The sequence below is a fragment of the Notamacropus eugenii genome, chromosome 5 (genome assembly GCF_028372415.1).
Source record: "Notamacropus eugenii isolate mMacEug1 chromosome 5, mMacEug1.pri_v2, whole genome shotgun sequence".
In the NCBI taxonomy this organism is placed as follows: domain Eukaryota; kingdom Metazoa; phylum Chordata; class Mammalia; order Diprotodontia; family Macropodidae; genus Notamacropus; species Notamacropus eugenii.
Genome location: NC_092876.1, coordinates 336,812,926 through 336,829,699, shown reverse-complemented (window position 1 = coordinate 336,829,699; position 16,774 = coordinate 336,812,926). Strand labels below are relative to the sequence as shown.

Below are 16,774 nucleotides of genomic sequence, written 5' to 3'. Positions count from 1 at the left end.
AGGACCAAGGGTACATATAAATGAGTTGGCATTATCAAGGAGAAAAGCCAACTCTTTATCACAGATTAAGGGAAGAGACAGTGGGAAATAGCGAGGAAATGTGAGATGAAAATGATGAAGAAAGCAAGAGCTTGAAGTGAATGGCATTATTTGGTTAAGTATGGGGCAAAATACTAAGTTCACAAAGAGTAGAGAGAAGGGGAAGTATGGGAGGGTTGGAGAGAACAGAGAGTTTGGAAGTACTATGGTGAGTGAGAGAATCAACTGGGGAGTAGGACTGTCTGCTGCACTGAGAGTAGATAACACTTGAGATTAGATAACATTTGCAGTGGACTCAGCCAGTCTGACAGTGTGACTTATTCCAGCAACTAGAAACAAAATGTCTAGAAATTTGAGGCTGGGGTTTGGTATGGTTTAAGTGATAAACATGACATAGAATCAAAGAATTCAAGACTATAACAAGCAGTGAAGATTCAGGAGGGCAGAGTTATATAGGCATAAGGAGAAACTGCATGATAAAAGAGTATGACTAGAGAAAAGAATTACAGTTTCTGAACATGGTATGTGGACACTTAGGAGTGATTGTAAGATCAAGGTTATTAAGAGAACTTCACTGATCTCTTCCAGTACTTTGAGTAGATTATATTACACAATTCATTACTTGATTTTATAATCCTTGAATGAAATGGCGGTATCTTACATATTTCTCATAGTGCCTAGCAAAAATTTTTTGACTGATTCAGGTAGAGAATTTCTCTATTTCTAGACCAGTCTTGTCTTCAAAACAAGAGGTTTCAGTTAGATAACCTCAAGTTTTTGTTACTATGGGAGATAGTAAATGAGAAAAAGTATTCCTTCATAAGAAAGGCATGTTTACTTAATCAGAGAAATGATACCAAAGAAATCCTTAATTCCAAACATTGGGACTACAAAAGTTATTATATACATACATCAACCAGGTAAAGTAAAATAAAAAAAAAAGTTAAGAAAAAATACAACATTCACATCAGAGAAAAATGAAAAGATAAACAACACATAGAATATAGCTATATTTCAGAATAGATTTTTTTTTTTTTAAGTTGAAAAAACGGACAGGACCTCTAAGGTCCTTTCTTATTCTAAATCTGTGACCTTAAGTTACCCCAAACTCATCTAAAAACTTAAGATGTTCTATTAATACAAATTGTAACCACTATATTAATTAGTTTGCTAAAGCCCCCTACACAACTATGGACCAGATAATTAATGTAAGAATTTTACCTTTAGTAAGGTCTTTAAGACTGTCTTACTAGAGATGCAGATGTGTACTTTACCTTTTTGATAGTTTTAGACTGACTATAAAAGCACAAAGTACCAGACAGAGCCATTTGCCCAGTTCCTCAGAGTGAAGAACAAGTCAAGTTAATCAAATAGGATAAATTAATTTTATTATTCATTTAATTCATGGGTGAATTGTCTTGTTAATTTTTATAACAGTAAAATTTCCCTGGAGTTAAGGCTAATTGGGAGAGTTGAAGTGAATTCAGCAAAAAAGTCTGAGTAACACTTTTTTTTAAAGTATGTATTTTACTGCCTTCAGGGAAACAATACTTGACAAGAAAATGTCTAATGGATCCTTGAGGCACTTGTTTTAATAAACATATAAAAGTCATTTGTAATTAGCATTAAAACTGTTTCTAGGTGAATGGTAAGTTAAAATGCTTGAAAATAAAATTTGTCTTTTTAAGATTATTTTGAGCACTCGTATAATACTTTTTTTTATCCATTATAATCACTTTGAAGAATAAATTTAAAGGGCAAATGAAAAAAAAATTAGTGGAGTTTGAAATAAAAAGATATTTCTAGTTTTAAGACTGCTGGATAGTTTCTGGTTTAGCATTCATCAAAGTGTCTATGTATACAGATATACATGCAAGCAACAAGACTGTAAAAATAAAACGTTAAAATTTATTATGTTTCAATAACTGATCCTACCCTCAAACTCTAAGGAAAATGCATCATCCAGGAAAGGATGTGAGCGTGAGTTCTTGAACCTGTGTCATGTCACTGAAACACAAGCTCTGGCAGGTTCTCCTAAACTGAAAAAAACTCAAATTATTGCCCCAGATCAATACTGTCCTCTAAGGATTAAGCTTGGTCAAGTTCAAAAGACTCCTCACCAAAAGGCTAGTCCCCAGATAATGAAAGTTTTGACCATGGGTAATTCACGGAATTATCTCCTAAGGTTATCCACAATCAATGTGGAGTACCAGCATTAATAAAATAAGTTCTTTTGAAGCACTTTAATAAAAACTAAGGTATTACTCTTGTATACATCAATTCTAATTCAAGTGGGAGAGGAGAGAACAGGTGTAGAAGAAAGACATTATTTTCATGACAGTGCCATCATCCTACCTTCTCACTTAGAGGTGGTCGGTTGAGAGGGCTGACTCCTTTACGAATCCCATTTGCTTTCCGAGCTGCCAGGCCAGTGATAACTCCATATGAACGTCTCTTTCCAGGGCCCATTCTTCCTCTTCGGCCCAAACCATTTTTACCAAAACCTATTGAGATGAAATGAGAGCAAGATAAACAATTATATTGGAAAAAATATACCGGAGACTGCTAAGGCCTAGAATCTAAAAAGTCACTGAGGGAAATCATTGCTAGGTTATTTTCTTTTTCTAAATGACTTCTGCAATTCAAAACCTATGTAAGAATCCTCTCAGAATCTCAATATAGAAGTTTCATAACCACCCTGCTTTGTGTTCATAGGGACCTCTCACCATAAGTTGCAATTGTTTAAGACCTTTCTGATAGCCACTATAGTTATCCCTTCTACATCCCAGGGGTCACAGGCGTGGCTCTCCTGTGATCTGGAAAATCTATGTAAAAAATTTTTAGCCCTCCCTTTGTACCAGAGAAGAAGTTTGAATTATTATGGTAGGAAAAGATAAAATATATAAATATCATACAACACTATACATGTATTTTATGCATTTCTGAGTTTAGATTTTTTCTGTGTCAGCTGCTGGCCTTCACATGCCATCTGATGCTTCTGCAACACCCCCCCCCCCCAAAATTCCCATTTAATTTTTTTATGCTGATCTGTGATATATCAAAACCACAATGGGGAAAATCACAATGTGGAAGGTATAATTGTACTTAACTGCATCAGGCATTAGGGTACAGAATTCAAAAGGCACATTAGTGGAGAATAAAAATCATCCTACAGATGGCTCTGAAATTTATTTCTTAGACTGCTTCATTTTGCCAGGTTAATTAAGTCTCCCAATCTTCTTGCCCAAGTCTTATTTCTACCACGGAGTTTCTGTCTATTTCAAAGTGAATATGAAAAGAGCACTGAGACACTTACTATCATTCCCAAACTAGGCAGCTTAGTCTGTCCCTCTTTTTTTCTCTCCCCACAGCCTATATAATTAAACCTGGCTAAAACTCAGATGTCACATTATCATTGCACTCAGCAAATTCTTCACAGCACACTTTATTTTTGGTTCAGTTTTGTTCCTATTTGTACATGTTCATCAATGTGTTACTGCCAAGATATCCTTTAAAGCCTTGATCTGCAGGATAGAACAGAGCCATGTAGTACAGGCAGTAGTGAGGACATACCTCAAGGGCTCCCTGGACATCTCAGTCACTATACCCTTCAACTGGCTACACTTTTACACTTATAAACTGGCCCACTTTTCTATTCATACATTTCCAATGTAGAATATAAATAAATGAATGAAAAACATTTAAGCCCTTGAGACATGCCAATTGCTGGGCTAAGGTGTTGTGGATATGAGTAAAAAGGACACCGTTACCTATACTCAAGCTCACATTCTAATAGGGGAAAGAGAACACATAAGAGAGGTTCAACTGCAGGGTGGACAGAAAAGTCCAGGTTGTCTACAAGGTACAATAGCCCGGCAGAGCCAAGTACCCTTCTAGTTCTGAATCCTAAGGTTTCGACTTCTATACATACACAAGTCTTTAGGGTATATAACGGAGAGGCTGGCAATGTCTAGCCATCTGGAGTGAGCAGGGTAGGGAAGATGGTAAGGCCCAGGTCTTACTGGAAGGACTATAGCTAACAACTTCCTGCTTATCCAAACAACATGAAGGGCTTATCTGCACCACAGCCAGGGAAGCTGAACGGGTCCAGCCCACAACTTTTGTGAAGGAGGAGCATACCTCAGAAACAAAGTGAAGTAGGAAATCTGGGGTATCTCCCATTGACGTGGGGAGTAAGTAGTGAATAAAAGCACTAATGATAAGAGTGTCAGGAAGATCTGGGATGAAGTCCCGTTTCTCATACACTGGCTATGTAATCCTTAATGTACAGCAGGCAATTTTCAGTCACTGTATGTTGCAAAGTGGTACTGATCTACATTAGAAGAGGGGCTTTCCTCATTAGGAGCTCCCTATACCAATGAAATCATAAGTCTAGCTAAAAACACAACAATCTTGTGAGGCAGGTGTGATTATTATTCCCATTTTAGAGGGGAGGAAAATGGGACAGATATTAAACAACTTGCCCAGTATGGAAAGAGACTGAATATGAACCCAAGCCTTTCTGACTTCAGGCCACCTCTGTATTCATTATGCTATTATGACAAGGCACATTCATTACGCCTTGTCAATAAGTATATGCAATATGGCTATTTTGTATAACACAAAATACAATTTTGTTATTTCAAAGAACTTCAGAAATTTATTATTTATGATTTTTGCTTTTAAAATACATCCTTGGACTTATTTTTTAATCCCATCTTGTTCTTTGAACAAGAACTCACTTTTCCAATGATTAAATGGGAAACTATGCTTGTTTTCACACGTGGCTCTAGTCACTTCAGCAAAACGAGATATTATTCACATTTTAGCAAAGACATTTTAGGCAACCTATACCTACAAAAAAGGTTTCTTCCATTAATGAGTCCCTAACATACTTCAGTTAGTCAACTTGTATAGAACTTTTTTTTAGGAACACACTTTTTACATAAGGTACATCCATCAATTTGTACAATTAGCAAAACAATCACACATTTTTACTGGCTGCACTTCATACTAAAAATGTAAGCAATCATAAGAAAAGTGAACCCAAAGTTCTCATGAACTATCACTAGAACAGTCAGAAAATAGGTATCTGACTTACTGTATTTATACTAAAAAGGAGAGTAAGTCATTTCTAAATCAGAAATTATTTTATGGGTTACTTATTATTACAACTAATTGTTAAGATAAATATGTAAAGAAGTAAAGGTTACTAATAAAATCCCAGCTAGAAAAGCTAAGTTAGTACTCAGAAAAACAAAAAAGTTTTTAATCCATTTATAGTTAAACTGTGAAACTTTCCACATACATCTTTTATCTATTTACAAAAATGGGTACTGGTACTTAATAAATCAATCTTAAACATATTTAGTGGTTCTAACAAAACTTTCTTTTGACATTTGGAGTTATTAAAAACACAAGTATTTAAAAAGGAAATATTGCTTTCCAGAAGGTTTCATTTTCCCCAAATCCCACTGCCATTAAGTAGTGCTAAAAGTGTATCTCCAACAGAAAACAACTGTAAATAAAATAAATGCCTATCAATTAAGGAATAGTTAAACAAACTGTAGCAAATAAATGTGATGGAATAATCATTGCACTATGAAAAATGACAAACATAAAGAACTCAGAAGAAGGAGCACAGGAAGATACATGAACTGAGGCAGGTAAAGTGGAAGAGGGAGAAGCAAGACAAAACTAAACACTTTCTTTATAATGATTATGTATGGCCCCAACACAGAGTTGAGAAGATGAACCTCTCCAGGGCTGAGACAAGATGGCGGAGTAGAAGGACCCACCTACTCTAACTCTACTCCTGTAGCCCATAAAATACCTGTAAAAAATGACCCTAAGCAAATTCTAGAGCAGCAGAAGCCACAAAATGACAGAGTGAAAAGAGATTTCCAGCCTAAGGCAGCCTGGAAGGCCGATAGAAAAGGCCTATCGCACCAGGTGCAGAGCAGAGTGCAGCCTGGCAGCTTCAAAGGTCAGGAAGAAAGCTCTTTCATTAGGGTGAGAAAGGAACATAGCCTGGCACCAGCAGGGAGCAGCTGCTGAAGCACAGTGGCCATTTTTGGAGCACTTGGCCTAATGACCCTGGGGAAATTGAGCAGCTGATCTGAGTCTCAGCCCTGAGTGGTGGTCCTGGGGTGAGGAGGACTGCTGGTAGAGGCTATGGACAGAGAATTTTACTTGCAGATGCTGGGGAGAAAAGCCTGTGTTGCTCCCAGATCAGAGTGTGGGCCAGGAGAGGAGTGAATTCCTCTCCCTGGATTATGCCACCTTGGAGAAACTGAGAACTTACAGGTCCTCAGACTATACTCTCCTCTTGACAAAGGACTCAAAAGTCAAGTAACTGGCTGGGAAAATGCCCAAAAAGGGGAAAAAAAGTAAGACTATAGAAGGTTACTTTCTTGGTGAAGAGGTATTCTCTTCCATCCTTTTGGATGTGGAAGAACAATGCATAACATCAGAGGAAGACCTAAAAGTCATGGCTCCTGCATTCAAAACCTCCAAAATAAATAAGCAATGGTCTCAGGTAATGGAAGAGGTCAAAAAGGATTTTGAAAATCAAATAAGAGAAGTGGAGGAAAAATTCAGAAGAGAAATGAGAGATACAAGAAAATCAGAAAAAGTAACACAACAGCGTGCAAAAGGAGACCCCCAAAAAATGGTAAAGAAAATAACACCTTTAAAAATAGATTAACCCAAATGGCAAAAGAGGTCCAAAAAGCCAATGAGGAGAATGTTTTAAAAAGCAGAATTAGTCAAATAGAAAAGGAGATCCAAAAGCTCACTGAAGAAAATAGTTCTTTAAAAATTAGAATGGCGCAGATGGAAGCTAATGATTTCATGAGAAACCAAGAAATTAAAAAACAAAACCAAAAGGATGAAAAAATAGAAGACAATGTGAAATATCTCATTGGAAAACCAACTGGCCTGGAAAATAGATCCAGGAGAAATAATCTAAAAATTATGGGACTACCTGAAAGCTATGATCAAAAAAAGAGCCTAGACATCATCTTTCATGAAATTATCAAGGAAAACTGCCCTGATATTCTAGAACCAGAGGGTAAAATAAATATTGAAACAATCTACCAATCACTTCCTGATGGTATCTCCTTTCAGGAGATCCCAAAAGAAAAACTCCTAGGCACGTTGTGGCCAAATTCCAGAGTTCCCAGATCAAGGAGAAAATACTGCAAGCAGCCAGAAAGAAACAATTTGAGTATTGTGGAAATACAATCAGGATAACTCAAAATCTAGCAGCTTCTACATTAAGGGACTGAAGGGCTTGGAATATAATATTCCAGAAGTCAAAGGAACTAGGATTAAAACCAAGAATCACCTACCAGCAAAACTGAGTATAATATCTAATGGGAAAAAACATGGTTATTCAAGGAAATAGAGGACTTTCAAGCATTCTTGATGAAAAGACCAGAGCTGAATAGAAAATCTGACCTTCAAACACAAGAATCAAGAGAAGTATGAAAAGGTGAACAGGAAAGAGAAATCATAAGGGACTTATTAAAGTTGAACTGTTTACATTTCCACATGGAAAGATAATACTTGTAACACTTGAGACTTTTCTCAGTATTTGGGTAGTTGAAGGGATTATATACATATAGACAGAGGGCACAGGGTGAGTTAATAGGAAGGGATATCTAAAAAAATAAAATTAAGGGTTGAGAGAGGAATATATTGGGAGAAGAAAGGGAGAACTGGAATGGGGCAAATTATCTCATAAAAGAGGCAAGTAAAAGTTTTTTCAATGGAGGGGGGGAGGTGAGAGGGAAAAAGTGAAACTCTCATCACATTTGGAATAATAATAATAATAATGAGGGAATAACATGCACACTCAATTTGGTATGAAAATCTATCTTACACTACAGGAAAGAAAGAGAGAAGGTTGATAAGTGGGATGTGGGGGGGATGCTAGAAGGGAGAGCAAATGGGAGGAGGGAGTAATTAGAAGTAAACACTTTTGGGGAGGGACAAAGTCCAAAGAGAGAACAGAATAAATGGGGAGCAGGATGGATGGAGGGAAATATAGTTTTTCACAACATGACTATTATGAAAGTCTTTTGCATAACTACACATGTATAGCCTATATTGAATTGCTTACCTTCTCCATGAGGATGGTTGGGGAGGGAAGAAGGGAGAAAAGTTGGAACTCAAAGTTTTAGGAACAAATGTTGAGAACTGTTTTTGTATGCAGCTGGGAAATAAGAAATACAGGTAACGGGGTAACAGGTAATATTGTTTAATGGAGCAAACATCAAATATGGACATGAAACGCAACACACACACAGGGCCATTTTGTCTGTTAATTTTGTAATGTTACAGATATAGATTCAATTGGGAAGAAGGGGAATAAGGTCCCTTTCCAATTCCAATCCAAGATCATCCAACATATGATAATACGTTTTTAAAAAACAAAAAAGCATTAACAAAACTTAACTTTGCTGAGATCCCCTTCCTGAATAATGTTTTTTGCAAATATCTGCTTTTTCCCCAAATTGAATAACTACAATCTCAACTGTCTTCCAAGACATAATAATATTACATATATGAAACACTTTACCATTTTCAAATTGCATTTATAGCAGATGTTTACAACAATTCAGCATGGTAGACAACAATCTCTCATTCTATAGATCTGAGAGAAGTGGAGTTCAACCAAATTAAATGCTTGCCCAAAATGACTCAAGTCTGAGTGTGAGTGAGCGCATGTGTGGGGGAGGGGTAGAGAAAGAGAGAGAGGGAGAGAACAGTGAAAACAGGACTCGGTTTCCCTTAGAAAAAAAATCATGACTTTTTAAGCAATAAAAGCTGAGAACGGTTAACTTGGGAGAAATCATTGCAACTGAGTTTACTGAAAACATAATACTGCATCAAATTGTTTAAAATTATAAGAAAGATTTCAAATTTTAAGGGACCTTAGGGATTACTTAGTGGAAACAACTTCTTTTATAGATGAGAAAACTTAAATCTACAGAGGTTATGTGACAGCATCAGAATTTGAACTCATGTCCTCTCCAGGCGCAGCACACTTTCCACAATATGCTGCCTTCAGTGCATTTCAAAATGAATTTCAAAGAAGGATAAAAATGTAAAACTTCTGAAACGTTTAAAGACATAAGGGTATAACCTGAGGCAAATTCAGACAAATGTAATGCCTTTTAAAATCTAGTTACAGATAAAATAATGTGGATCTGCTCAGTAATACAGAGTTGTTATACAGTATGAAGCCGTGACAGAGGCCAATAATCATTCTGAAAAACAATATGAAACTATACCATGAAGTCAGTAAACCTTTCATAGATTTTGGCCCAAAGAGCTCAATAATGTGCACATAACCCAAGGAGATGAAAGACAGAAATACACTGCTTGCCCCAATATTAATAGCAGCACTGCTTAATAACTAAACTAAAGGGAGATAACTATGAATTGGGGAATTAACTGAATTCACTGTGGTATATTAACATAATGGAACATTACTGCACCATGAGAAACAAGAAAAGAAGAATTAAAAGAAATACAAAAGACTTGTACAAAATGATGCTTAGTGAAATACACAGAACCAGAAAAACAATATGCACACTGAAGACAATAATGTAAATAATGTGAACAAAGCACTGGATTTGGAGTCAGAAGACTTGGACTCAAATTCCAGCTCTGCTACTTACTTACTGTGTGACTCTGGGCATGTCACTTACCCTCTCTGGGCCTTAGTTTACTTGTTTATATAAGGGGGTTGGACTATTTGGCTGGTAAAATTCTTTCCAGTTCTGATGAGCCTATGATCTAAAGCCAAAGGAAGCCAATCCCTATTTCATTGTAATAACTACAGTTATGGAGTTTTACACGACACTGGATATGATAATAGAGTCAATTGGTTTTAATTGCAGGAGAATAAGCATTTATGAAGTGCACTTTACAAATAGTATGATTTGATCCTCAACAAACCTGGGAGGTAGGTGTTATTATGATACCCATTTTACAGATGAGGAAACAGAGGCAGAAAATGGTTAAGTAACTTGCCCAAGGTTAAGGGTCTGAGGTAAAATTTGAACTCAGGTTCTCCTGACTCCAGGCCCAGCACTCTTTCCCACTGCAATACCCAGCTATTTTTCTTTGTTACAAACAGGAATAGCATATATATCCAGAAATGACCGATATAAAAACAAAAGGCATCCACAGGACTTTTTAAAAAAATAAGCTAAGGAATACAGCATATCAAAAACATACCTGGTTCTATAAACTCAGCATATTATCAAAAAAACATTGCACAAGATGAGTTTGTTTATAAAATATCCTAAAACATATGTCACTGGGATTAAGTGTTCAACTGTTACAACTGAGTTATCAGTCTGTCTGATACACGGAAGTTTCCAAGATAGAACTGCAATGCAAGCCTCACTTATAATTTAAGCAGTCTTTTAGGAATAAATGTGTACAAAAATCATCAATCAGTAACAACTGTATTTTCAACTCTTAATCATCAAGATATGTATTGGATGTAGTATATAGCACTTTTTAACCTAATTGTAGACCCTAGCATGTTCAATCCATCAATCACGAACGTTAATTTATTCCAAATTATATATAACTTGAGAATTTTAATTTTTAAAAAATTTTCTGTTAAGTATAGAAAAATGTGTGGGTTTTCATAAGCTTAATTTGTCAATACTGTGATGAAACTTCTAAGTAAGTTAATGCATTAAAAGCAGTAGTTTGAGAAAATGAAGGACATCTGCAGTAGGCATCTTCCATCTAAGACACCACAAAAGCTCTCTACATCTTCACCTATCCACCTTCGTCCTGCCTCTTCTGTTCTTCCATAAGCATACATCTGACCATACCATTCTCCTAACTCTATTAGCTCCCCATTGCGTCTAGGATCAAATATAAATAGCTTGATTTGGTTTTAAAGCCCTGTCCAATCTGGCCCCAGTCTTGGTTGCCATCCCCAATACGTACCATTCCCTTTCGGGATTCCCTGGAGCCGTCTCTAGCCTTCTCTCTGTTCTTTCCATTCTATGTTGGATCTCCACGACTTTGCACCACCTATCCTCCATACTTGGAATACACTGCTTCAGATTCCCATCTCTTTCTTCAAAATGCAACTTAAGCATCACTTCTACATAAAAGCTTTCCAAATCAGTCTAAATTGCTAGTGTCACTCATCGCTACTTTGTATTTATTTCCATATGTATATATGTCTCACCCTCAATGAAGCTAACTTTCATGAAAGGAGGGAGTTTCATTCTTTATCATTTTTATCATAAGGACAGGGTATAGTGCCCGGCACATAGTGGATACTTTATAAAAGCTTGGTGATTCATTCAATTTCTGAGTGTGTGACAATAGAAAGCAGACTGGAAAGGATGTCACAGGACCTGGTTTTTGGCTTTGCTACATACTAGCTCTGTAATTTTGAGCAAATCATTTAACCTTATCTTGTTCTCAATTTCCTTTCCCGTAAAATAATGGGAATGGATGACCCCTGGAGTTCATTCTAGCTCTAACTCTATAATCCTATGATTAGGAGACCATCTACTTGCCCAGGTTAACCAGTTTATACTTATACCCTTGATCCCATCCCCTTCAGTGGCTTTTAGAAACCAGTCATATAGAACAAAATCCTTCTGACCTTAAAAAACAAACAAAACAACAAAACAACCAAGGCTGATAATCACTCTCTACCCCAAGTGATCATCAGTTCATCTCTCTTCGCTTTCACTAATAAACTCCTAGACAGAAGAGCCTATATGCCCACTTCTTTATCACACACTCAAACATGCCTCAATTCTCTTGCAATTTGATTTCAACATGCCAAAAAATTAAACTTTTCTTTCCCTACCCAAGTCTATGACTCCTCCATTCTTCAATTTCTGTTGAATACTGCCACTATTCTACCAGTCATGCAAGTTCACAGACCCCTCTCTTTCAGAACTGATATATAATCAGGTGCCAAGACCCATGGATTCTATCTACAACTGTTCCTTCCTCTTTTCTCTTGGTTGATGCCTTCACCACCTCTCATCTAGACCACTCAAATTGATCTCCTTACCTCCAGCATGTCCCTTGTCCAATTTATACTTCATGCTGTTGCCAAAATGATTTTCCTGAAGCATAGGTCTGACTGTATAATCACTCCTCTGCTCCACACTCCTGAGCAACTTCCTCTTCTTATATGGCAAAAAATAAATTTCTTAGCCTAGCATTTAAGGCCCTTTGTAAATTGCAACAAGTTATCCTTCCAGCCTTATTTTACATTAGTTTATGCTCTAGAGTGTCATATATGCTACTTCCCCACCAAAATTGGACTACTAGCTGTTCCCCAAACTCAACACTTCATCTCTCATACCTCTAAGGAAGATATCCTGTAATTTTCTTGTAAGACAGCTCAAGGATCACTTCCACCACACAACCTTTCCTGATCACCTCAGCTGAAAGCATTCTTTTCCTCTTCAAATTTTTCTAGCATACAATGCAATATTACTGAATTGCATGATTAAGGTTTTGTATTACAAAACGGAAATGTAAAAAAAAAAAAATGCAAAAAAAAGTGCCTGCCTTCCTTTTGCCACCATAATATCCTACCTTTCACTATACTCACTGATGTACATGTCATAACCATCCCCAAAGAATATTACACCCTTAACAACGGAAGCCATTGCTATTTTTTTATTAAGCTATCTCTAGTGCCTAACCCTAGGTATTTTGAATGCAGTAGGTATTTATTTGTTGAATGTAAAGTGTACAGATCATAGAAGTTATTTCATTCTAGTACTGATCAGGTCACAGACAGTATCATTTCCAGTTTAAGGCTCTACGTTTTAAGAATGACACTAACAAAATGACCAGAAGTGCCTAGAAACAGCGCTAAGAAAAGAATGATAATAAAAAAACTAGATATATCAGAAAGGCACAAGGCTAATTTACTACTGATAGACGTATAAACTGATCTAACTACTGCCTAAAACATTTTGGAGCTATACTCCTCAAAATTAAATTATGAATACCCTTTGAGCCAGCCATATCAATATTAAGGTTATACATCAAAGACAAATGGGGGAAAGGGTGGGGGCGAGCCAAGATGACAGAGTAACAGCACACTAGAGCTCTGCCCCAAAGCCCAGTCAAATACCTGTAAAAAAAAAAAATGGCTCTAAACAAATCCTAGAGCTGCAGAACCCACAGAATGACAGAGTAAAGCAAATCTCCAGCCCAACACAGCCTGTAAGGTCACTGGGAAGTGTATGTTGTGCCATGCTGGGAGCAAAGCGCCGTCTAACGTGGGCCCTGAATGCACAGAGGGGACCTGAGCAGGCCTTGGGGAGAGAATCTCTCACACTTGTGGTGGTTTCCAGACTTTGTGATCCCAAAATGCTGAGGACAAATTGGAAGTTCAGTGGAAAAAGCCTGTGGGACCAGTGCAAGAGAGTGGAGTGATCCAGCCCTTGGCTGACGAACCCAAGGCAGCTGCAGCCACTGTTTCTAGAGCTCTAGGCCCACAGGTTGAGGGGGGATCAAGAGGCTAACAGTACACACGCCACCCTCACTGGAAGCAGAGAACTACCTTAACAAAAAGCTCAAAAGTCAAGGAAATGGCTGGCGAAATGAGCAAAAACTGGAAAAAGAATCAGACTATAAAATCTTACTTTAGTGATAAGAAAGACCAAAGCATGCAAACAGAAGAAAACAAAGTCAAAGCTCCTCCATCCAAAGACTCGAACAAAAATATGAATTGGTCTCAGGCCATGGAAGAGCTCAAAAACAATTTTGAAAATAAAGTAAGAGAAGCAGAGCAAAAATTGGGAAGACAAATGAGAATGATGCAAAGAAATCATGAAAAACGAGTCAACTGCTTGCTAAAGGAGACCCAAAAAAATTCTGAAGAAAATAACACTTTAAAAAATAGACTAACCCAAATGGCAAAAGAAATTCAAAAAGCCAGTGATGAGAACAATGTCCTAAAAAGCAGAATTGGCCAGATGGAAAAGGAGATCCAAAAGCTCACTGAAGAAAATAATTCTCTAAAGATTGGAATGGAGCAGATGGAAGCTAATGACTTCATGAGAAACCAAGAAATTAAAATACAAAACCAAAAGAATGAAAAAATAGAAGATAATGTGAAATATCTCATTGGAAAAACAACTGACCTGGAAAATAGATCCAGGAGAGACAATTTAAAAATTATGGGACTACCTGAAAGCCATGATCAAAAAAGAGCCTAGACATCATCTTTCATGAAATTATCAAGGAAAACTGCCCTGATATTCTAGAACCAGAGGGTAAAATAAATATTGAAACAATCTACCAATCACCTCCTGAAAGAGATCCAAAAAGAAAAACTCCCAGGCATGTTGTGGCCAAATTCCTGAGTTCCCAGGTGAAGGAGAAAATACTACAAGCAGCCAGAAAGAAACAACGTGAGTATTGTGGAAATACAATCAGGATCTAGCAGTTTCTACATTAAGCGATCAGAGAGCTTTGAATATGATACTCCAGAAGTCAAAGGAACTAGGATTAAAACCAAGAATCACCTACCAGCAAAACTGAGTACAATACCTATGTGGGAAAACATGGTGATTCAATGAAATAGAGGACTTTCAAGCATTCTTGATGAAAAGAGCAGAGCTGAATAGAGAATCTGACTTTCAAACACAAGAATCAAGAGAAGCATGAAAAGGTGAACAGAAAAGAGAAATCATAAGGGATTTACGAAAGTTGAACTGTTTACATTTCCACATGGAAAGATAGTATTTGTAACTCTTGAGACTATTCTCAGTATTTGGGTGGTTGGAGGGATTATATACATAAAGACTGAGGGCACAGGGTGAGTTGAATAGGAAGGGATGATATTTAAAAAAATAAAATTAAGGGTTGAGAGAGGAATATATTGGGAAGAGAAAGGGAGAAATGGAATGGGGTAAATTATCTTTCATAAAAGAGGCAGGCAAAAGCTTTTTCCATGGAGGGGAAAAGGGGGAAGGCGAGAGGGAAAAAGTGAAGCTTACTCTCATCACATTTGGCTTAAGGAGGAAACAACATGCACACTCAATTTGGTATGAAAATCTGTATTGCACTACAGGAAGGTAGGGGGGAAGGGATAAGTGGGGAGTGAGGGGGATGACAGAAGGGAGGGCAAATGGGAGGAAGAAGAAATAGAAGTAAACACTTTTGGGGAGGGACAAAGTCAAAAGAGAGAACAGAATAAATGGGGGGCAGGATGGATGGAGGGAAATATAGTTAGCTTTTCACAACAAGACTCTTATGGAAGTCTTTTGCATAACTATACATGTATAACCTATATTGAATTGCTTACCTTCTCAGTGGGGATGGGTGGGGAGGGAGAAGGGAGAGAAGTTGGACCTCCAAGTTTTAGAAATTAATGTTCAAAATTGTATTTACATACAACTGAGAAATAAGAAATACAGGTAATGGGGTATCAAAATCTACGTTGCCCTACAAGAAAAGAGAGAAGATGGGGATAAGGGAAGGGATGAGTATGATAGAAGGGAGGGCAGATTGGGGGAAGAGGTAATCAGAATGCATGTTGTCTTCAGGTGGGGGAAGGGAAGAAAATTTGGAACTCAAAATCTTGTGGAAATAAATGCTGAAAACTAAAAACAAATAAATAAATTTTAAAAAATGAAGACACAAGAGGGGAAAAGAGCCATACATCCCAAAAATGATAGCAGCACTTTTTGTGTGGAAACAAGGGGCCTAACTACTAGATAATGGCTGTCTAAACTACAGTGTATTAATGAAGGGAAAACAAGAATAGTATTAATGTAATGGAATTATTGCTCCACAAGAAACACTGAAAAAGAGAGATCACTGGAAAATTTATATAAATCGATGTCAAATGAATAAGTAAAACCAGGAAAACAATGTATATGATAACTACACCACTGTTACGGAAAGAAATTTTTAAAGATTTAAAAGAATGCTGATGAATGCATTAAACAACTGTGACTCTGGAAGACTTTCCAGATAATTCAGCATTATTTCCCATCTCTTGACAGAGAGGTAATGGGCAAAAGATGTAGAATGAAACGTGTTTTTTTGACAGCTAATGTGTGGATCTGGTTTGCTTATCCTTATTTATTTGTTACAAGGGGAGGCATTAATTTTTTTTTGTTATGGAGAAGAAAAAAATAAATGATAAAGTATTTATAAAACAGAGAGAAGGGGAAGTTCAGAACAACACATGGGCATATTGGACAAAATTAAATATTTAGCATATCATATACTTTTATAAAGTTACATATAATTGAGATTCAGTTTGTTTTGCAATTCTCTTTTTCTGTTCTTAGTTTATGAGAATGATCATGTTTGTTAATGGCTGTCAAATCCTTTATTTTAAAAAATAAAATAGGAGAAAAGGGAAAGAACTCAGTATGTTTAGCCTGGAGACAAAGATCAAGAGGAGGCACAAATGGGGAGACCACAAAGAAAATGTTTCAGACTAGACTAGAAAAGCTAAAGAGATTTCATCTTAAACAATGAAACAGGAAATGAGGGAGAGAGAAGAGCAGAACCCCAGGTTAACTGCAGCAGCCCCTCCTGAGTGTATCAGTCAACAGACTAAATGTCTGTAAGTCACCTACTTGAACTTCCGGGAGCTAAGATGGTGGAGTGATCGGTAATTACTATCTCCCTCTCCTTGCTGACCTTGAAGAGCCCAGAGAATATTTCCCTAGGAAAAATTCTGGAACAG

The 16,774-nt window shown here is 37.0% G+C and overlaps 1 protein-coding gene across 4 annotated transcripts in view; it reads right to left on the bottom strand.

Annotated features, from left to right (window-relative positions):
* FYTTD1 (forty-two-three domain containing 1) overlaps positions 1 to 16,774 on the bottom strand; it is a 54,684-nt gene that overhangs the window by 17,436 nt on the left and 20,474 nt on the right. For all 4 annotated transcript variants that reach the window (XM_072613721.1, XM_072613722.1, XM_072613719.1 and 1 more), the window contains exon 3: positions 2,395 to 2,543. In XM_072613721.1, the coding sequence (XP_072469822.1) occupies positions 2,395 to 2,543 (149 nt within the window). The remainder of the gene's footprint in view (positions 1 to 2,394; positions 2,544 to 16,774) is intronic.